Genomic DNA, 23,089 nt, shown 5'->3' on the forward strand with positions numbered 1-23,089 from the left:
CTAAGGTGTCACCAACTCCGTTTCACAGGAACTTTCAAAGGCAGTGGGATGGGATGTATGAACTGGGAGCGGGTACACCTAGATTATAATCCCGACTCTATCGCTAACTTGGCCATCACTTAAACCTTTCTGTGCCTCAGTTTTCTTCTCTGTAAAGTGGGGCACAACTATCCTATGAAGGGAGTAAAGACGGGCACCAGCACAGTGCAGAACATGCTTTCAGCGGAAAGCCCTCACGAGGAAACAGACTCAGCTTCAAGTCCCAGCCCCACCGCCCACCCTGAGACCTGGGGTTTGTTACTTAAAAATGCTCTGCTCCACCTTCTGGTTAACACCTGCGCTGACTATTAAACGAGATGCCATCTGTGCAGTGTCACCCGAGGTGGCTGCTCCTTGCATTATTTGCCTTACAGGTACCTGGCACTCAGACACCTGGGGCATGAATGGCTTTGTAGAACACAGATGTGAACGCATGTCACCGCAGAGTGAACACGGTGGCATCGGGCTGGCTGCTTCTGGAAAGAGTCCCTTTAAAGAGGACTCCTGAGCTGCAAAAACTCAAGGTAGGTTGGGCAGAGCTGAATAGGCAGCACTCCTACAAACGCGGGGCGGGGGCGGGGACGGGGGCCGGTGGTGGCAACAAACTATGAAACAGATAGTGGCTAAAGCAGAGCACCAACTGCCCACCCTATGTTGATGCATTTATAACCACACCTTGCTCCAGAAAAGGTGTCCCAGGGCTCAGTAAGAACCAGCTGCTCAGTGCTGTCGGGGGCGGGAGGTGGGGCCCTCCCCGGTGACCCTCGCTTTATATTTTATCTCTGAGAGCTACGGGTGGCGGCGCCGCGCAGAAGGCCGGCTTTCAGGTCGAAGCGCTTTCTTGGGCAACACTTGCCCGAAGCGGGGCAGGGCCAGCGTCCCGGCTGGCAGCGAGGGGTATACTGGGACACCATGGCGCTAACCGTTCGGGGCCACTACTCTACGTGCGTTCTGCTGGGGGCGGGGGGGCGGGGTGGGGGCGGGGAGGGAAGAGCTACTGCTCGCCACCCGGACCCCCGGGCGCTACAGCCTGTCGCTGCCGCACGGCGGTTCTGGCTTCAGTATCTCAGCATCCCCGCCCTGACATCGCATGCGGGAGTCTAAGAATGTCCCGCGCTGCAAGTCAGCACTGCGTGATTCATTGACACATAAGTACTAGACGGGACCGGGGGATCGCGGCCCTGGGCCCTGCTGGAGGTTTAGAGACGCGAGATTACAAAACGGGGGGAACAGCTCAGACCAAACAGTCGAGAGATGGGCGCCCCGGTCTAGGCGCGGTTGGGCAATACATGCGGTCCCGCAAGCCCAGCACAGGTCCTCAGAAAAGGAGAAATGCTCTAAGGCAGAGAAGCGCGGAGCAAGCCAACGCGGGCACCAACGATCAGCCCCGGCCTCGGTTTCCCCGTCTGCAAAACGAGGGGGCTGGGCTAGAACGCCTCCCAATCCTACTATTAAATTAGAATTCTACAATATTCCATGCTAAAGCTGCCGAGGCTCGGAAACCGGAAAAAGAGGGGAAAGCGAGGGAAGACCACAGGGAGGGGATAGGGAGGAGCGGGTGGGAGACCAGGAGAGAGAAGACGGGCGGACGCCCGAAACAGGCTTGGCGAGTTTTCAACCTTACGCCTGCTGCTCCCACTCCTGAGTTCTCACGTCTCGGCCAAGACCCCGCGCCCATCGAGTTTGGGCACCAGTTGGCCAAGATTCTCCCTCCACACACCGATTTCTAGAAGCCCTGGAGCAGACGGTGGGCCGCACAGTAATGCAGGCCACGGATGGAAGGGGAAAGTGTCCCGGCTGGGGTTCGAAGGGCAGGTGAGTGGATCTGGGGCCGGCCAAGGGAAAAGACGGCCCCAGGTTGGGGATCGCAGGGCGCCGGCGTCCAGCCTGCGCGTCCCGGGCGAACCAAACTTCATTCCCCAACTTTGAGGAGGGGAGGGGGTGTTTGCAAAAAAAAAAAAAAAAGGAAAAGAAAATTGCTGAACTTTCCCCCAACTCTGCCGTGGGGGCGGGACCGGAGGGCGGCGCCTGAACCCTGATTCGCCGACGGCTCCGGTCCGGTGGCTCGGATTGGTGCGCGGGTTCCGGGGCCGGGAAGAGCGGGCGTGGGGGAGGGGAGCGGCCCTCCCAGCCCGCGGGATCGGCTCGCGCCGGGAGCGGGTTAATTTCAAATCGGGGGCTTGACTGCTCCTGGACGGCCACGCTCCCTCTGCCCGCCCGCCGGCCCGCCAGTCCCGGTCCAGGCGCTCCCCTCCGGCACCCACCTCGGCGCGGCATAGGGACCGACTGACGGCCCGACACGCGGGCTCCCGGGCCTGAGCGGGGAAGGGGTGCCGAGGAGTCCCCGCTCAGCTCCCGCAGGCTCCAACCGTGAGGTGGACTGACAGGTCAGCGGGACGCAAGGGGATGCGGTGCCTGGCCGGCTCGGCACCGGGAGAAGGCTCGGGAGGGCGGCGGCGGCGGCGGCCGTTTCCCGCCTCTCGCTCCGCCGGGGGCCGTGGAGGGAGGAGCTGAGCTCCCGCGCAGAAGGGAGGGGGCGAGCGAGGGGGTGGGGCGGGGATGTCGTGGTTCCGGGCGCGGCTTTGCCCGCGCTCAAGCCCCGCGCAGCTAAGGGGCGGCGCCGGCCACGGTCCGGCTTTCCGCGCCAAATTTTTAAATCGAAGGCGGACGGTCTGGACCCGCCCCTGGCGCCGCCAACCAATCGTAGGCCCGCGGCCTGCTCTCTGATTGGTCGAGGCTCGTTGCCCTGGAAACCGCGAGGATGCTGTCCGGAACTGCCTGGCAGGCGGCGCGCGCACTCGGCCCGGGGGGAGGGGCAGTTGGCCGGGCTAAGGGGGAAGAGCGCCCGGCGCGGAGCTGGCGGCGGCAGGGCGGCGGTACCTGTTTGCCTTACAAGGGAAATGCAGCCTTCCTGGAGGGGTCCGACATCGTGGCATGAACTGACCACCCGAACAGCCAATACATAGCGCTTTGCATCTTTAAGGAAGTCTTCAAAGAAAGAAAACTTAATCATAAGGCGCTCTTTAAATGTCCAGATTACCTTTGAAGCTTAAGGACTGAAGTTGGAAGTTTCCTATCAAGCTATTTCCCAAAACTTTACTGCTGAGCCTATGCACGTGTGTGTCAGGGGAGAAATTCAGGCATCCAGATGCAGACTTTTATCCAGATACTTGGGGTGGTGTCTGCCCGGCCGGAACCTGGGCTCAGGCGCATAGTCCCGAGCCCTGATCTGTGAACAGGTGGGTGCTCGTGCCTTGCTACAGTCCCTTCGGTGGGGTCCGCAGAATGGCCTGCCCTCTCTCAAGGTGGAAGAGGGCTGTCACTGGAAATTCTGTGGTTTGCTTGAAGTCTCATGACGGCGGATCGGTTTCCTGGAGGAATTTACTGGCCTTTGATAGAGTTCTCTGCCCAGCGGGGCTATCTCTGGTCAGGGAATAAAACGTACGTTTAGTTTGTCAGTATTTGTTAGTCTTTGTTTCAGTAGCCTGTGGTGTCCCTCTAGGAATTTTCAATAGCTCTCCTGCTTTTATTTTTCTTTAACTTTTTCCATTTCCTTTTTTCTTTAAAGATATTAAACTTTTTAATAGAATTGATTGGACTACTTGAACCATCCGAATATTGGGAAGAACTCCAGATTTTTCATTTTTAAAGAAACTCTAAATGTATGAGAAATTTACAGAATGGAGGACGAAAAGGTACCTTTTTAACTTCAGTATTCATCCTTGCAGTGATAAATGCAATATCATCCTGATTTAACCCCATAAGTTTCAATATCTGTTATCTTTTTAATGCTGCTTCTGTTTTTAGGGAGCCTCTGTAAAAACCCAGAAGGAAGGGAAATTTAATTTTTGAAGAGGGGCAGAGTTGCCCAGAGTTAAAGTAACCTTTCTAGTTTTTAATGATTTGGTGGAAGTCTCAAAGAGATAAGCAGAGAGAAAAGGTGTTTTTAAGAATACTACTAATTAGTTGCATTACAATATTTCTGAGAATTCTTGAACAGCAGGAATTCAGAAAGAGCGTTTGATGTGATTTGAGATTGGATTTCTTTTTAAGATAATTTTCTACAAAATCACCAGCTTCTTTAACTATGGGGGGCACAAACACTGTTTGCGAGATAAATATTTTGTAAAATTACAGAAGAATTGACAGTAGGAGTATCTGATTAGTGTCCAACTACTGATAGGTTAAAAAAAATGATACATGCAAATTTCCTATAAGTTTTAGATATTAGTCAAATAGGAAAATTGCTGTTGTTTCTGATAGTCTGAGGCAAAGGACAGCACCTTTTAGAATAGTCCCATTTTTGGCTCAGTACTCTCAGATGCACATGCCCAGGAGGGTCCCCATTGGCTCCATCACACTGACTTCCATGTAAGGGCACCGTAGCTGGACTGAGGAAGTTTGGGTTCAAGTCCTGTGCGACCTCATCTTAGCCTGGGTATCCTCTTCTGCAGATAGGGCTACAGGATTTGGTGAAAATACAAATGGAAAAGCCCTTGCTAAATCCTAAGGAGTCATAGACATATAAAATAGTCCCATTAATCTTTGTTCCTAAAATCACTGAGGAATTAGTGAGTCTCTCTATTCTTTCACTTATTGCCATTCCAAGCATTTTCTTTAAAATAGATACAGATAGGAAGAAGGAAGTCCCCAGTGTCTAAAAGTAGAAGAAACATAATCTGTGTGAGTCTTCTTTACGAACTGCTCATTTACCCTCTTCTGTCTCGGTGGCAGCCCCGCCTCTTGCGGGAACTAGCTCGTCATCTCGGGTAACAAACTTTGCTTCTCTGGGCTCCGTTTTCTCCGTCTGTAAAGCGAGGGGCTTAGATATTCAAGGCATAGACTTTTCTGGTGAGAAATCCTGCTCTTAGGCACTCTGGATCTTCTCCCTGCTGGACTTTGCCAACAAGTCTGACCTTATGCTAGCCCTCACCCTTGTCTCCTTGGCTCTCTGACTCTCCCATGTCAGTGCTGGTTTATTGAGCACCACTGCATGCACCCATTGTGCTAGCTGGATACACAGATGCATGGGACATGGTTTCTGCTATGGAGTTACTTATTACAGCGTCATGAATAAAAGTCGCTCCTAGGAGATAGGGATCACTTAAAATTGTCAGACCTGTTAGGGGAAGCTGAGTGACAGCATTTGGGGACTCTCTATACTCTCTTTGCAACTCTTCTCCAATCTAAAATTATTTCAAAATAAAATGTTAAAAATTATCTCTTAAAGATTTTTTTTTAAATTCTTAGAACAGAGCATGAAAAAATTTATGTCTGTGCTTTGCTGCAAAATTAAAAATGGGCAGTTTAGCTATTCGAATGGACAATAAGTGCCAAGTGCTCATGAGAATACAGTTACTAATTTAAACAACTCCACAACCTGATGAGGCATTTTTTTCCTTAGCAATATTCTATTTATTGTCCAATTTCTAGAGTCGAAAGCTATCTGAGAAATCCTGTTTTACAATGGATTTAATGATTTACTTGTTTTAAACCAGGAAAATCTCTTTTTTGAGCCACATAAAAGGGGACTGATGAAAACACCTCTGAAAGCATCCACGGCAGTGAATTTACCGTTGCCGGAGAGCCAGCCGGACTTCGGCCCTTTAACCACGCCCACCAAACCCAAGGAAATCGCCCAGGGAGAACCCTGGACGCCAACAGCCAACCTGAAAATGCTCATCAGTGCCGCGAGCCCTGAGATCCGCAGCAGAGACGAGAAAAGGGGGTTGTTTGACAACAGAAATGAATTACCTGAGGCCAAAGATTCTTTACACGTAGGTTCGCAGAGGAGCCGGTGGAGATTGGGGCTGCGGGGCGGCTGGAAGCTTTTGGGGAAGTGCCGGCAATATAAATCATCGCCACCCACAGACTTACCAGCCTCCTTCAGAGCACCGGAAAGGTTTGGACCCCGTCAAACATAGCCCTGAGAACTCTGAACCTTTGGCTCGTTTTCAGTTCAGGCTTCCCTTTCAGATCTTCCAAGCAGTTTATACTGGCTCCCCACCTTCCCCCCCGCCCCCAAATTTTGCAGCTATTAATGCAAAGCACGTGTATATGTATCAGTTATCGACTGCAGGTGCCCTGAATAAATCTGTCAAACTTTATTTCAGAATAAGCCATTATTTACCGCTTCCTTTGTAGGAACACTTATCTGGAGACGAATATGAGAAATCCCAACCGAGTCGAAAGGAGAAAAGTTTAGGATTGTTGTGTCTTAAGTTCTTAGAGCGCTATCCGAAGTATCCCAACCTTGCTCTGAATAATGACATTTGTCTCGACGAAGTGGCCGGGGACCTTAGTAAGTATGCACAGAGCTCCCCAAAACCGTTGCTAATTAAAGGAACTTTATAGACACTCCTTCAGACCCACACTCGTCTGGCCAGTGTTTGTAATGACACAAATAAGGCCACAGGGAAGTTATAACTCTCTAAAGCCCCGTTAATTTAAGAATAAAGGCATATAGTTTCCAATTCCAGTGAGTCTTAGAAGCAAAACGTCACCATGGAGATTGTTTCTGACTGCGTTTCAAAAGCTCTGAAGCTTTAAAGCAAGGCAACATTGTTTGATGACTTGTTTCATAAACAGCTACAACTCTGCAGCTCATCTTGTTTCTCATTGAAGAGCCAGGCTGCAGAATAGTTTCGACCCGTTTATGGTGAAAATCACCTTCTGTGCGTGGGAGCAGGGCGCAGACGCTCCCTGCAGCTCAGCGCTATTCTGAGGACCAGTGTTTGCTGAGTGTTTTGTTTGGCAAAAGTTACTACGTCCTCTTGCCCCCTTTTACTCCTAACATCATAGGCTCAAATCTAGTTATAGCTAAAAAAGGGATCTGTAGCAAATTGGGGGTACCTTCAGGGTCATGAAAATATCATAATCTGAAATGATGAGATATGCAGGCTGTTTTAATATATAACCACCAGGCGTGAAGAAAGTTTTGCCTTTCTAATACTTGTTTATAAACATCAACTTTGTTTTACATTTTAAGAACATGCCATTTAGATTCATCTATTCACATACACTGCATTGTAGCCATGTGGGATGTACCCTTTAGTTGAGCAGGTATCTATTGATCAGCTACTGGGTGCCAGGAAATGTAGCAGCTTGGGATAGCATCCTGAACAAAAAGAACCAAATCGCTGCTCTCAGGGAACCTGCATTCTAGTGGGGGCAATTGATAATATGCAGACGGTGTTGATAATGTATGTTGGAAGGTAACACGTGCTGTGGAAAAAGATGTAGACCAGGGCGCAGGGGGGTCAGGAGTGCTGGGGGCGTGCTTTCCAATTTTAAATTAAGTGGTCAGGTCCGGCCTCAGTGACTCGGTGACAAGGACTTGAAAGAATCGAGGCAGAGGGCTGTGAGCACGCGGGAGAGGGATTCCAGACAGAAGGGACAGCCCAGGACAAAGGCCTTCAGGCAAGGGCATATCTGGCAGGGTCCAGGAACAGCAAGAAATCTCAGCACCTTGTCCCTATCATATGACAGCTGTGTGTGTGTGTGTGTGTGTGTGTGTGTGTATGTGTGTGTTGGGGACTAATATAAGAAACAGTTGTAAAGTGTGGGATTTAAAGTATTAAAGACTTGGCCTTGCCACTTACTGGCTCTGTGCCTCAGGATGAGCTCCTCAGCCGGCCTGAGTCTCTATTTCCCCATCATTAAAGTGTGGATAATAATACCTACTTCACAAGTTAAGGGTAAACATTTCCAAAAGCTGTATGACACATAGTAGGCCCTCCATAAATGTCCCCTTTCTGATTCATATTAACCTTGTTTGTCCCCTTTAAGAGCAGGGACTTGTCCTTCTCATCTTCACACTCTTTTGTCGAGCGTAAAGAAAGCTATAGCACCCAGCATATATAGCATAATAAAACAGTTATTCTGTTCTGCACGTATGACAAAACCTGATCCTGTCGTAACGTACAATCGCTCGTTCTTTGTAGAGGTGGAGCGTCGACGCATTTACGACATCGTGAACGTCCTAGAGAGTTTACACATGGTGAGCCGCCTTGCCAAAAACAGGTACACTTGGCACGGGCGACATAATCTCAACCAAACCCTGCAGGCTTTGAAGAGCACCGCGGAGAAGAACAGGTACGCCAAGCAGATTATGATGATCAAAAAGAAAGAATACGAACAAGAGTTTGACTTTACTAAGGGTTGCAGTATAGAGGATCATATCATCAAAGACGACACTGGCCAAAATGGACAACCAGACGTGTGTTTTGTCGAACTCCCCGGAATGGAATTTCGGGCAGGTGAGAGATGGCCTTGAAAAGCACGGGCTGCCTGGCCCTCCTCGTGGGTCTAAAGAAAAGGGTCCTCAGGGAACGCTGCTCTAAAGCTACAGCTGCCTGTCACGTTAAAACGCTGCAGTTGTCAACCGTATGATCACTTTGTGGTATTTTTAGCCTTGTTACTTTAGAAGTCGCATGTCCCTTCATGAATTTTAATTCTCTAATCCTCATCCTTCTCCAAAGCTTCTGTAAACAGCCGCAAAGAGAAGTCTTTAAGAGTGATGAGCCAGAAATTCGTGATGCTGTTTTTGGTGTCAACGCCTCAGATAGTAAGCCTAGAAATTGCTGCCAAGATTTTAACTGGGGAGGACCATGTGGAAGATTTGGATAAAAGCAAGTTTAAAAGTAAGTGTCATGACTGCCCTGGACTTTTGGACCTATGCGCAAAGAAGAAAATCAGTTACAAACTGATTTCCAAGTCCATTCGCTATATAAACAGATCATCTCTAATTATGCTTTTGTCTTCACTGCTCCCCCAGAAGCCATGATAGTACTGCTTTTGCTGACTTATAGAACTCAAAGATGTGTATATAACTTCTCCTATTTGTCTGACACTTTGGCTTAGAAACAGTTCCTCAAAAGTTACCTCATTTGATGCTGTAACATTGCCCACATTTTACGCGGATCGACCCGGGTGCCTGAAGGCTAAATGAGCAGTAATTGGAAAGTGGGCCTGGAACCCAGGTCTCCGCTCTTTCCACTGACTCTCAGATGTAATGGTATAAACAACTTCTAAAATTATGCCCAGAAGTGACCTGCAGCACAGTTGGTTTGCCATTCTGAAAGAGCGGTTTTAGCCAGACTGCCTGCTCTAAGTTGGAAGGGACCATTGACTGGGTTCCTAACGCAGACTCTGCCCCTGCCTCCGTAACAGACTCTGCAGGAACCCCCACAAAGAGGAATAGAGAAAGGGTGTGGACGGAAGTGCTCAGCAGATGGGGAGGGGCCTGCTGCACGCCCATCTCTCCTGAGAGCGTTAACAAACCTCCCAGTAGGGCCAGAGGCCAGCCTGAACACGGGTCACTTGAGGGACCTGGCTGTGTGGTGAGGAAGAACCACCCCCAGCAACAGCAGAGGCTGTGAGGAACGTCTGGGAGCTGCCACACAGACTCCTCCCCATGCCTGTGAAGCTGTACAAGTCCCATGAAAGTATATTCAGACATCCCCACGTTGAAAGTGTCTCTATAAAGACAAAATTAAGGAGACAGTAAGGGCAATAATGCTGTAATTGGCTCCGGAGATCTGCAACTTCAGAACACACGTCCTGATGCTACTGGTGGGCTGCCTACTTTTTCAGAGTCGCCAGGGTTCGGCTCTCTGTTTCGCTGGTTACTCAGAGCCTTAGAAGCTATTCCAGGAACTGCATATGTGTAATTTGCTACATCCCCAGGTAATTCAGAAACTTCTGGCATGAGGTTTCTGTGAAGAAGGGGCTTGATGTGTTATTTTGTACTATCAAGCTGGAAGTAAAGGCAGACTTTTTGTAACAAAACTTTTTAAGATATGTAAGATTTGAAGAATTAACAATTGATGCATTGCATATTACACAAGAACAATATAAAAATTTATAAATTTTGATGGATCCTGGAATTTTCCATGCTTATGTTATTAAGTAACCTTATTGTTATAAACTATCACAAGCAGGGAAGCGATGCTTTATTTCTTTCATTCATACAATTCTTCTGAATCCCCATTAGAAGATGCCCAGCAATGGTGACTTTTTATTTAAAAATCTGTGACGTAGTTCTCTACTGGGTGATCTCATTAAGTCATTTTTCTTTTTTCAACATGTGCTTTTGTCCTTTCAAAATTCAGGACCAGCAGTAACTGAGTCTTTTCAATATTTAAAACTATTTTTTGTCTTAATGAAAGCAGTATCACTGGAATAGCTGAAGAAGAGCCACGTTTCTCTGTCTGACATTGATGGTTAGGATAGCTTCTTCAATATACATGAAGTCCTTTTGAAGCGAAGTCCTCTGATCTTTCATTATTCCATTAAGCGGTGTATATGCTTTCTTTCTCCCCAGCGAAAATTAGGAGGTTGTATGATATAGCTAATGTTCTGAGCAGCCTGAAGCTTATTAAGAAAGTTCACGTGACGGAGGAAAGAGGCCGAAAACCAGCTTTTAAGTGGATAGGCCCAGAAATCAGCCCCAATCCCGGTGGTATGTACTTGTTGCCTTTCGTTCTTTGCTTCACTATTTGGAATTAATGCACATTTGGCGATACTCTCCATTCCCTTTCCTGCCCACCCTCCCACCGTGGCACCTTTGTGAGGTGGTTGTGATTTGGGATATGACCTCAGAGGGAGGTCCTTTGGCACAGGGATTCACAGTGCAGACTCTAGGGCCCGACTGGCTGGGTTCCTGTCCCAGGCCCACAGTCTACCAGCTGAGAGACCTTGAGTCAATTGGTTAATGTCTCTGAGATGGGGGTGCATTTCTTAAGAAGTGCCTACCTGGTGGACTTGAGAGTGTCTTAGTGTGTTCAAAGTGCTGTAACAGAACTCCATAGACTAGGCAGCTTATAAACATCAGACATTTCTTTCTCATAGATCTGGAGGTGGAGAAGTCCATGATCAAGGTGCCAGCAGATTCCGTGTCTGGTGAGGGCCCATTTTCTAGACAGCCATCTTTTTGTTGTAACCTCACATGGTGGAAGGGGACTAGGGAGCTCCGTGGGGTCTCTTTTATACGAACACTAATCCCGTTCATAAGGGCTCGGCCCTTATGACCTAAGCACTTCTGTAAGACCCCACCTCCTGAGATATCACTTTGGGCATTAGGTTGCAACATATGAATTTTGGGGGAGACACAAACATTCAGTCCGTAGCAGTGAGAGTCACCATATTTCATCAGATTAAGGCTCCACTGATTTTAAGATGCATGATTTTTTGTATATCAGAAAGAAAAACCACTTAGAATTACACTATGGCACACCACTGGTTATCAGAGACAGTAGTTTCAGAGATGTTAAGGTGTGAAATACTACCTCACAATTCATTCAATATGATAAACAAGGTTTTGTATGTAAAGCCCTTAAAACAGTGTCAGGCACTTAGTCGGTCCTCTGTAACTGTGACCACTTCCATTCCTAAAACCATCTTAGAACTACACTTAACACACTGCCCCTTTCTACTGCAGGCTGCAGCCCAGACATTACTTTCACCTCCTCTGATCTGGAAGTGAGGCGGTCCTCGAAAGAGAACTGTGCCAAAAACCTCTTTTCCACCTGTGGGAAACCAAACTTTACCCGACACCAATCTCTTATCAAACTGGTAAAGAGCATAGAAAGTGATCGGAGAAAGATAAACTCTGCTCCCAGCAGCCCTGTCAAGACCAACAAAGGTATGTTTTCAATCATATCAGGGGTCTACTCAGAAGAATTCCTCTTTTTTTGAGGAAGGTTAGCCCTGAGCTAACTGCCACCAATCCTCTTTTTGCTGAGGAAGACTGGCCCTGAGCTAACATCCACGCCCATCTTCCTCTACTTTTTTTTTTTTCATATGTGGGACGCCTACCACAGCATGGCTTTGCCAAGCGGTGCCATGTCCACACCCGGGATCCGAACCGGTGAACCCAGGGCCACCAAGAAGCAGAATGTGCGAACTTAACCGCTGTGCCACTGAGCCGGCCCCAAGAATTCCTTTTTATCCGACTTTTTCCACTTACTTGATCCCTACCGGACTTGTTAGAGAATTGTTTCAATATCCATATCCCCAAACCTCTTGAAGCCTAACTTACACATGAATTAAAGGATAAGAAGTAATTTGTGGGGTTTGTCATTTAATAGCTGTGTGATTTTGAGGGGTGGTGCATGGTTTCTGTTCTTTTGACTTAGTGATGTTTCATCTGTATGATTCATTTTTGCTTTAACCACCCCCCCCCTTCTTTTTTACCAGCTGAGAGTTCTCAGAATTCTGCACCCTTCCAAAGTAAAATGGCTGACCTCGCAGCTATTTGCAAAATGCAGTTAGAAGAGCAATCAAGGTGGGTTGCAATGCTCCTTAGTGGCAGGACGCATTCCTCTGACCTTGCCTCGTTAGGCTTGCTGACTTTATGTAAGAACAGGCACTAGCCTTGGAAACCAGTGAGATAATCTTTCTATAACTCATATGCAATCATTACAGAAACTACCTGCTAGTTTCATAAAAGCGTGGCTTCAATTTGGGGAAATCTCAAGTGCTAGAACAATTTTAGAGAAAATGTGTTTCCGTGGTATCATGTTTTAAATCTTGTCTTTTAGTGAACCTAGAAACAAAGTGAAAGTACAACTGGCAAGATCTGGGCCTTGCAAACCAGTGGCCCCTCTGGACACCCCAGTGAATGCTGAGCTGGAACTGACGGCATCATCCCTCACCCAGTCCCTGGGGGTGGTCCCCCTGCTCCCCAGCCCACTGTCATCGGCGGTGCCCGTGATCCTACCTCAGGCCCCTTCGGGCCCACCCTATGCCATCTACTTGCAGCCTGCCCATGCCCAAAGCATGACGCCACCCCAGGGTCTAAGCCCGACAGTCTGCTCCACTCCCTCCTCTAAAGCTACAAGATCAAAAGACCCTGCAGATGCCACCACCGAGAAGGCAGCCAAGGATACTGCAAAGCCCAGTGCCTCCACCAGACCTGGAAGCTTGCTGCCAGTGCCAGAGAGACAAGGTACAAAGAACCGAGACAGGGAGCCTGCTAGAGAAAGAGGCTCCAAGAGGGCAAGCGTGTTCGAGGACAGTGCTTCCAAAAAGAAATTTAAAGAAGACCTAAAAGGACTTGAAAACGTCTCTGCGGTAAGTACAGCCTTAAACTGTGCACAGCTTTGGAAAGTCCCCAATTGATTAGAGGAGAATTTGGTGGCTTGTGACATTTAGCAGAGCAAAGAGCAGCCTCTCAGGAAATGAGGAACTGTTCCTTAGTATCCACAGTCCAAACAAGGCCCCAGACAACTAATCCCCTGGCTGCGATGGTGGCGGGGACATTTTTAACCTTTGGAGGAAGGGATTATTTGCTTCTTTAAAAGCACTGTGGGTGGTTGTCCGTAAGTCCATTTCTCTGTCACATGCTGGAATGCAAACACCTGTCGTGAAAGTCTGAAATAATTTACAAGCAGACATAACCCCAAACGAACGGATGGATGCATAGGGTTCCTGTAACTCCTGCTTTCTGAGTCATTACCTAATGTTTGTTTGATGTCATGTAACTGGCATCTGTTGCCTCGAAGATAAATTGCTTCCCGTGTTTTTACTTTCTAACCTAAGATTTAAACCAAACTTTCTATTTTGTGTAAATAGAAAAATCGAACTGACCTTGGCAAATTGTAGGTATATTTGATGCATTGGTTTCTAAGGATTTTGATGTTCTAGATAATTTGTTTCCTGGGTGGAGTTTAGTTCAGGAAGAAATTAGCATCTACCGGATGCCACCCACCTACTGGACATCAGAAGCATTAGGCGTGTTTACATACATGATCTCATTTTCCTCCCTTAGGACAGTTAACGTAGGAACGGCGTTATTACCAAATAAATACCACTAACTGTGGAAGCAGAAGTTAATCTCTCATTTTGTCCCCGCTGTGCAGTTATGTTACTTCTCTACATCTTGTTTTCCACATCCATAGAGAATTTGTTCCACAGTTTTTCCAGATCCTCCACTGGGTATAAAGCACCATGCTCTGGATCAAATCAAACCTGGCACCTGCCCTTGGTGCCAGTTGCTTTTGAGGACCTGCCCCGGGGCCATGTTACAGCTTTTGTGAGGTTATTACATGACCATCTACATAAAGGGGTTTTTGATCCTTTTAAGGCACCGAATAAGCTGAAGGGTATTATCTGTAACTATTATTAAGGAGGCTTTAGAGTTTGTCAAATATTCCCTGAGGATGGCCTCATGGTAACCGTTCAAAACATCTATTATCTAAGCATAGTATCGTTTGGCATTTAATATACATGCTGGGGGAAAATCACAAGGCTCGAGCTTGATTCGATATTCTGGGAGGTCCTTAATCTCTGGGCGAATGGGTATGATTTGATAATGGTCTCCTGTTGCTCGCTCAGCTGTTCAGGGTTAGGGTTTCCAGCGGATAGGTTTTCCACGTCCCCTTGCTTCTTTTTTCATCTCTACAACTTCATTTTGACGATTTCTTTTTAGCACTGACCGAGCAGAACCAAGAAAGTAAGAGAGCATGTGTTAACTCATTCAACAAACATTTACTAAGAATCTACACTTCTCGGGGTGGAGAGAAGACAGTACACAAATAAACACAAAGGTATCAGGTACTGAATGATAAGACCTATAGTGAAAACAAAACAGGATGCTGTGATAGGCAGAGGGAGGAAGAGGCCACTGTCGGCCAGATGAGATGACATGCGAGTCAAAATATGTCAGATTCCTTCATCTTGTTAATTTAATAGTTCTGATTTTTAGATAAAAGGAATTGGCATTATAGGTTGAAAGATTTTGTGATGAATGTAGTTTGTAGGAAATTGAAAAATAATTATGAGTACTACAGATTTTACTGAAGATTTTAAAGAGTTTAACCAGCAGCCAGAAAAGCTTTTACCACAAGAGTATGATTAAAAACAGCAAAGAGCAGCTGTTTGTAAAATGCCTGAATTCACCCCTTAAAAATTCTCTATTCCTGCAGCTTTCAAGGAACCTACTGGTAAAGGCATTGAACAGTACCAAGCGTCTAAAAAACAAAATTAAAAGTTTGTGGTACATTGTGGATTCTGAATTCACTGGTTCCCAAGGAAAAGATGGTGCCTATTAACAGCTAGATCAAAGTGTAGACGGTTGTTTCGACAATGACGAGAAGAAAGATCTGGAGGAAGATAAGAGGAGGGGCCCCTGGTTTACAAGAGTTGCTTTTAGCTTTTTTCAGTCCTGCCCGTGTAAGGCTGAGGCCGACTTCCCAGGCAGCACAGCCACCCCTGCAGGCTGTCTCTGTTTGGTGAAGTACAGCAATCCCGCAGCCACGGGGGACACACACTACCGAACGTTCTGGCCATTTCTGTTTGGAATATAACTTTATTGCCTAAAACTGTTCTCTGTGACGGTTGGGTCTCTAACGTGAGTTAATTAATTCTCTTTTTTATCTGCAGTTTTTGAACTCTGGTGCCCTGCCCTTTCATTTGTATATTATAAGAGTGTTCTCTTTGGTATCATTAGAACCTAAAGTACTAGAAAAAAATCTTTAGTTGTCTAATTCCTTTGTTCTAAATCGAGGGTCAGCAAACATTTTCTGTGAAGAACTGGATTATTTTTGCCTTTGCGGGCCATATGGGCTCTCTTCAACTCTGCCATTGTACAAAGATTAAAAAGCAGCTAGAGGCTACATAAGTGAATGGGTGTGGCTGTGTTCCGGTACAATTTTGTTTACAGAAACAGCCCGGAGGTGGATTTTGGCCCATGGTTTGGCAACCCCCTTCTCTAAATCAGCATTTGTTAAAATGTTTTCCTTGAATACCAACACGACTAAAAATTTAGTTACCAAGTAGCTTGGGAAATGCGACATGCTGATGCCCCCCTGGCGATTTACAATGCATGCCCTCATGAAAGTCCCTCAGAAATTCCCCAGTAAAGACACCATTTTCCTTGGTTTAATTCTGCATTTCCCAAACACGTTTGACCGTGATTCAAGTAGAGCCTCTTTGCATCCATGGAACTAGGGTCCCTCAGGATACTTTTTTGGGAAACACCGTTCTACATAATTCAAGAACAGTCAGATAAAGACAGGACAGTGCCATTGTGGTGTCCAGCTGCATTGAACCTGGTCCTGACAGCACCCCGTCATAGCGAGAAGTCTGAGAGTAGGAGTTAGGATGGCAGTGTCGGTGGGGGGGGGGCTTGCTGGTGAGTCCTACCCCTAAGCAGATCAGTGCCAGCTTTAGGACGCTTCCTAAGACCATGCATGGCATTTCAGACACACATGGTTGGTGTTATTCAGGAGAAGTGTTGGAATGGGAGGGAGGGGTAAGGCCCACCCATGGCCCATCCCGTTGGGGGCTTTGGTCTAATGGGACAAACCACCACCAGGGGATATTAGTCCCGGCCGAGGCGCACGATCACCTTTCTTTCTGTATTTGTGTGTAAAATAAGCCCTTCCTCCTTGTTTTCTAGACCTTGTTCCCATCAGGATACCTAATCCCTCTCGCCCAGTGCCCATCCCTCGGGGCAGAGTCCATTTTGTCTAGTACGGAAAACTCAGGTACAGTTTCCCCAAGCCACAGGATCTACAGCTCCCCAATCGCAGGTGAGTGCGTGGAAAACAACCCTTCCAACGTGGGTCACTCTCGAGTTCACTTCAGCCTTTCGAGCTTCTCGGACAAATGCCTGTGCTTGTAAGATATTTTGCCGCTTTTCTTTCCAGGTGTTATTCCAGTGACATCATCCGAACTCACTGGTGTTAATTTTCCCTCTTTCCCTGTGACATCTTTCAAGCTAATGGTCTCGCCAACTCCCGTGGCAGCTGTCCCTGTTGGGAGCAGCCCGGCTCTCACTTCGAGCCACGCCATTCCCGTCCAGAACCCAAGCTCAGCCATTGTCAACTTAACCCTGCAGCACTTGGGACTCATCCCCCCCGGTGTGCAGGTGTCCGCCAGCCCCGGGCCTGGGACCGTTCCCGTGTCTCCAAGAATAGAGGCTGTTAGTGTCGCCCCAGACAGCACGGGCACTCAGCAAGGACGGGCCACCCGGTACGACTCGCCAGTGCCAGGCCACAACCAACCGAATGGACAATCAGTTGCTGTGACAGGGGCACAACAGGTGAGAGTGTTTCCGTTCAATTCATGTTTTTCCTTAGGTCATCAAGTCCAAGTATCACTCTCAGGGGAGCTTACTTCCGCTTTTCTACTTGGGAAGGGATGGAAGAGTGAGGAGGTTGAAGGCTTGCCGTCTTCCCAAACCCAGGAAGAGGGCCCAAGGAGTCCTTATTGTCGGGTCATCGTGGGTTTTTTTTCTCGCCTTAACAAAAATAATTGAGAATGTAAAACTCACCCAGGCTTGCCTAGCCGATTTCAAGGCGTGCGAGGCTCCCGCCGTGTGCCTGGTCCAATCTTCTAAGACTGCCGGGGCATGCCTATCTATGTGGGTTTGACTTCTTTCTTCCATTCTTTTCTTTCCACTCAGCCTGTTCCTGTGACACCCAAAGGGTCACAATTAGTGGTGGAAAGTTTCTTCCGAACCCCAGGTGGACCAACAAAGCCGACAGGCTCAGCCTGCACGGATTCCGATGGTGCTAGTAAAACCTCTGTTGGAACACTCTTTGTCCCTCAGCGAAAACTGGAAGTCTCAACGGAGGATGCCCATTAATGGACAGACTGGGCTTCGTTCACTTTTCTAAAGCGTTGTTTAATGGAGAAGATGTACTCAGACAGATTTGGAGAACACGTTCTCTGAAAATACTGTAGATACGTTGGGAGTTTACTTAATTTCAAACCAAACACTTATTTTTGTACTTATATATATATACACGCATATATATATATATATTTGTATTAAGCTAAGTTCAGCCATCAGTCCTGCAAAATAAAAGTAAAATGTTGGACTAAGGTATAGTAACTTCTGGGAGGAAAGCGTTCAATATTTCAACTGTGCCTGTGCTATTATGCAAAGTAACTGTGTTAAAGTTTACATCTCCTTGAGTGAATATGTGACATGCCTAACGCAGCATTGTCTTAAACTTTGCACAAAGAAGATGCTGTGACGTACAATGTTATATTTTTAAGTGAGAAGGCAATAGCTATATTTTTTGTAATTTCTTTAATCTGTTGTTGTTACAATATGTCTTTTTGTAAAGTTGGCAGCAATCCTCAATCAGGTCTATGGAAAAATTATTTATAAAATGTATTTTTAATCATAAGTTGTTCAAATTAAAACTTTTCTAAAATGTATTTCGCATTTTCATTTGGCCAGTCAAGGCACTGTTGGGAGAAAATGAAAATTTATCTAACCTCAGGGGCAAATTCTTGGTAAGAAGTCCTGAGTTCCCTCAGATATGCAAAGTTTATAAGCTGTTCCCACATTCTTGTCCCCTTTTCATCCTCTGTATGGCTCCACTTTCAGAAGCAAAATGGCTTTGGAGAGGCTGCTGCTGGGCCAAGGACACACAACTGAGTCTCATGTGCTCTCCCTGGGTGCCCCTGGGTGATTAGGAGTGGAAGGCGGGAGGTGGGTGCTCCCTCCCCTCCCCGGCACGGCCAGCATCGACCCCAGGCCTCCTGCTGTCCGCAGAGGAGGGCCTGCAGCCACAGTCCTCTTCCCACACTTCTGAGTGGCCCAGCTCCGGGGATGGGACAGCAGCAGGGGGCATTCCAGTTTCCTCCACACTCGGAACTGCCACACAACCCCCCTGAGCTCCAAGAGTAGGAACGAGCTACAATGTGTTAAGTGTGCATCTCCTGGCCCCCTTGTTGTGGGATGAATTGCAACTTGAGAATTGACATGTGCCCTCACTGGTCAGGGTCGTATGGGATCCTCGTAATGTCTATTTCCTACATGTCTGCTATGCGCCAGGCACCGTGCTGTGCCTGTCAAAGGCATTCTCTCTGCGAGCCAGAACTAGGAGGTCACTGAGGCTCACAGAGATTAGAGTAATAAATCCAGAGTCAACTGCTCCGGTGTGCAGGGCCTCAACCCACGCCTCCTGGCCCTCTTTATCCATTACCCATGTGCCTCCAGATGCAGGCCTGGCAGCTCTAGTAGGAACCAAGCACATTGTTTCAGGGTAATCTGAGCATTTGTAAGGTCGTCGCTTTTGTGTTTTCTTTGCACAACCAAGTACAGCTAAGAGAGGGCAGATTTTCACGTTGACCTGGAGACCCCCTCTTCCTCCACACCACTGGAGAACCAGTATAAGCTATTGCTTCCCGCGTACCTCTGCCTTTGCTCTTATCCCACTTGGAGGACGCATGAGTGGTTCCTGATGTAGGAAAAGGCTCCTGCCTTTAAAGTGCTTATAATAGTACAGTTGAGGAAGGCAGTATGTGCACATGAATAAATGAAGAAAGCATTTCCATTCAATAAAGAGAAGGTAAGTTGCCAAATGGTAAGTGTAGACAGAAGATATAGACCAATAGATTGAAGTGGACTCTGACAACTGTGAGAAACACCAACCCAGACAGAGTCACAGTAGCTCTGAGGAGATGAAGCTCTATATCCCTTCCCCGCCCCTGTAGCTGAGCTCGAGAGACTGGAGGCCAAGGTTTTGTTCTGGCCCCCTCGTCAGTTCTCCACATGAAGCCGCTCTCCAGGGCTGAGGTTTGGGGAAGCCAGATGCACAGAAAGAGTGAGGTCTGTTAGATTTCGAGACAGCTCTGGGGACTGTCCCACTCATCTCTGCCCCTCTGACAGATTCGTAAGGTTGTCCCCTAACCCCCACCTCCTGGTGTTCGCGCCCTTGTGTGATCCCCTCCACTTGAGTGTGGGTGGGACCTATGACTTCCTTCTAACCAACAGGATACAGTACAGGTGATGGGCAGCAGGGGTGATCATGTATACATGATTATGTGCTTACGTTACATAAAATGATAGTACTCATCTCGCTGGGGTCTCTCTCCCTTGCTGGCTTTGAATCCAAGTGGCTATATTGAGGAACCCAACACAGCAAGGAACTGTGGGCAGCCGCTTGGAGCTGAAGGCGGCCCGCAGCCAACAACCAACAAGAAACTGAGATCCTCAGTCCTACCTATAGCTACGAGGAACTGAATTCTGCCAACAACCTGAGGGAGCTGGCAAGCGGATCTTTCCCCATTCAGGCCTCAGATGAGAGACCACAGCCCTAATTGACACCTTGATTGCAGCCTTATGAGACCCTAAGCAGAGAACCCAGCTAAGCCATTTCTGGACTCCTGACCCATAGCAACTGTGAGATAATAAATTTGTTTTGTTGTAAGGTGCTGATATGTGGAAATACTGTTATGCGATGATAGATAACTAATACAACCATTGCCATACAGCAATAGATAGCTAATGACCCACTAGCACTCATAAACGTCTTCTCCCAGTTTGTCTTATTGTTCATTGGTTTTATAGGCATTCATAGAAGCAATCATCACAGGGCTGCAGTAACCCCAAAGGCTTTCATGAGAAGCACTGTCCACTCAGTTTTAAAGCTGGAAGCAGCTTTAAAGATGCAAGCAGTAGCTCAGTCATAGACAAAGCTGTCTGCACAGCGTGCAATTTCTTTTCCCGAACTGCCTGCTAATTTCCTAAGGAATTACTGCATGGAGCCCAGCGGACTGTAACTGGGGGCCCCACCCATACCTAGCAAGAGTGGGCTTGTCATCCAGACTAGGCCAACCGCCCTGGAATGTGATGTCCCGTTTCATCCTAGCGGTGGCCTTCTCACTATTCTGTTCCCGATGCAAGACTGTAGCTGGGGTTCCTGTTTCCCAACCTTTGGAAAGGCAATGGCCCCCGCCCATGTGCAAGCCTGAGTTTTAGCCATCCGCTGATTCTGTGGGCCTTTGCTATCCTTCCAGTAAGTTTCCTTTGCTTAAAGTTGTCAATCACTCTGTGCCTGGTAACCAAAGGGCTCTTACCAAGTCACAGAGGGAAACCAGAGGCGAGGTTTCCCAACTCCCAGACCAGCTATTTCTCTGTTCCCTGCGCCGGTGAAATCCAGCCAAAGAGTGACTAGAAAAGGCCTTAAGGAATGCTTATCTCACCAGAAAATGCAAGCAACTCACCTATATTCAAGTGACTGCAAACTGCCATTCAAAATACCTGAAAAGGAAATAATTGAAGGAAGAGATGAAAGGAACCCAGGAAATTAGAGCAACAGAATTTGACGCAAAAAAAAATTTTTAAACCTGGCTTTGAAACAAGTTCCCTCAGCTTTGTCCTTTTCAAGTGATTAGGGTTCTTGCAGATAAAGGATAAAGAGATTTTCAGAACTTAAGCAGATAAGCCGTCTGAGCAATCCTCTTAATTATAGAGAAGAGTGCGGGTTGACTGCAGATTATTTACAGTATTTATCACTGACTGGTAGTTTTCAAATCTTGAGGGCCTCAAATATAAGATAAGCTGGAAGGAAAAGTGTTATTATTCTAGGTTGAAAAAAAAGTATCAAACTTTGAATCAACTTTTAAAGAAGTGGCTTACATCTCAATGTCCTATTTGAGTGCCTTCAGGTCAATTACTTGCTCGATCAAATCAGTAAATAAATGAGGACTTCTCATGATTGTCAACATTTTGTAGAAAAATATAGGTGGGGAATATGTTATCAGCGTCCTCCAACAGTCAAGTAGTTAACTGCACTTTTGAAAGGCTTCAAGAGAATTTTCCATATCCCATGAGTTAGGCACCGAGTCTGATTTGCCCCGTGTATACTGAATTCTATTTTAAAAGAATTTATTCAGTTTTTACCATATGCTTAGCACGGGTTGTTTAAAACAATGCTTATTATCCTGCTTTGGACAAGAAAAGATCCCGTGTGTGCGAATCTTCTAGAAGTTTATCCTTAGCGAAAACAATTTTATTTCATTACTATTGATTAAAACATTTCTAAAATGGTAGTACCACTCCCAAGATTCGTAAATAGAATATTTTGACTATAATTAACTCTTTCTTCATGTTTTAGAAACTCATAAGCACTATTGTTTTGTGAAATTCAAATTCAACAACCAAAGAGTTTAGGCCACTTATGATACAGTGATGCCCTCAGAGGCCATTGAATGTGTAGGTGTATATTTTCCTAAAATGAGTGGTTCCAGAATACTATGCTTTCCAAGTTCTGTTTCTGTGGTTCTCTGTCTCCAACTTTGATATCAGCTTTGACTTGCCTCTTCTTTCTACCCTCGTGATTAATCTCCTCTAACAGGAAAACTGAAGGCTTCCAGGGGAACTGACGTCCACCCCACTCCTTTTATAAACCATTCCAAGTCAATAGACTTCTAACTCCTGAATTCTCTCCTGTGGGGTAAAAGCCATGAGCTTCACCGCAGGTGTTTCCCTTGCCAGTCACTGGTCTTTCTCACTGCCCACACAAATCCAAACTTGTTGACGCAGGAATCTGTATAGAATGCTGAATTCCATCATGGTGGAATGCCAGGAATGCCGAATATAAATTGTATGCCTATACTCATTATCGAAATCCACTCTGAGACAATAACGGCATTTCTACACGGAGATATTCTGAGAAAGAGGACATGTCCTAGACGTACTAGGGAAAGGGTGGAACTAGAGGAAAAAAAGAATAATTTTTATTGAGCATCTACTGTTACACCTACTTCCAAACCATACTGTTGGTTGCTTACTATTGGCCCCATTTTACGAATGAGGAAGCTAATTTCAGGAAGCATAAGAATCACGTCCCAACCACACAGCAAGTGTGCACTCCCAGCACCTGCGTGCAGATCTGCCCGGCGACAAAGCCTGCACTAATTCCAGACCACCACGCTCCGGAGCTCCATCATGACACTACAGCCGTCACACGTGCTCAGACTGTGGGGAAATAGGCTGATTCCAGATTGTTCCTGACAAATGAGAACAGAGCTTCAGGAGCTTTGCTCCCAAGGCGTGACAGCTGTTTCTATTTCAGGCTCTCTACCTGTAATGATTTGTACTGGATCACGTTGCCTAAGCCAGAACAATGTTTCTCAAGACTCTTCCATGTTATGATTGTGCTTTTGAGTTGGCCAAAAGAGGACTGCCCGGCTCCTCAGGTGGACTGGTGGGCAACTGCCCTGACCCTCTGACTCCCCGTCGCTTCCCCAGTTCCTCCCACAACTGTGCAAGGTCTAAAGCCTTTACTTCATAACTCATCGT

General features: G+C 46.9%; 1 protein-coding gene across 5 annotated transcripts; it reads left to right on the top strand.

The window, feature by feature from the left end:
• The first annotated feature begins 474 nt into the window (after window positions 1-474).
• On the top strand, window positions 475-18,142 carry E2F8 (E2F transcription factor 8). Of its 5 annotated transcripts, none has more exons than XM_046684606.1 (13): window positions 475-563; window positions 3,608-3,734; window positions 5,538-5,816; window positions 6,184-6,340; window positions 7,983-8,297; window positions 8,520-8,681; window positions 10,364-10,501; window positions 11,480-11,683; window positions 12,238-12,325; window positions 12,582-13,113; window positions 16,442-16,574; window positions 16,692-17,086; window positions 17,450-18,142. In XM_046684606.1, exons 2-13 carry the CDS (start codon window positions 3,720-3,722, stop codon window positions 17,630-17,632), a joined length of 2,601 nt encoding a protein of 866 aa, XP_046540562.1. In that variant the 5' UTR covers window positions 475-563; window positions 3,608-3,719; the 3' UTR covers window positions 17,633-18,142. The 5 variants fall into 5 exon arrangements, with proteins under 5 accessions (XP_046540562.1, XP_046540560.1, XP_046540561.1 ...); XM_046684604.1 differs by lacking the exon at window positions 475-563 and adding an exon at window positions 1,740-1,854; XM_046684605.1 differs by lacking the exon at window positions 475-563 and adding an exon at window positions 2,281-2,426.
• Window positions 18,143-23,089: the final 4,947 nt, after the last annotated feature.

Source organism: Equus quagga, chromosome 14 (assembly GCF_021613505.1).
Source record: "Equus quagga isolate Etosha38 chromosome 14, UCLA_HA_Equagga_1.0, whole genome shotgun sequence".
In the NCBI taxonomy this organism is placed as follows: Eukaryota; Metazoa; Chordata; class Mammalia; order Perissodactyla; family Equidae; genus Equus; species Equus quagga.

What these genes read in the sequence shown, in the direction of transcription:
- E2F8 (XM_046684606.1), top strand. An exon ending in CAGTTAGAAGAGCAATCAAG is followed by an intron (nt 12,326 to 12,581) that starts GTGGGTTGCAAT and finishes CTTGTCTTTTAG; the next exon opens with TGAACCTAGAAACAAAGTGA. An exon ending in CTACAGCTCCCCAATCGCAG is followed by an intron (nt 16,575 to 16,691) that starts GTGAGTGCGTGG and finishes TTTTCTTTCCAG; the next exon opens with GTGTTATTCCAGTGACATCA.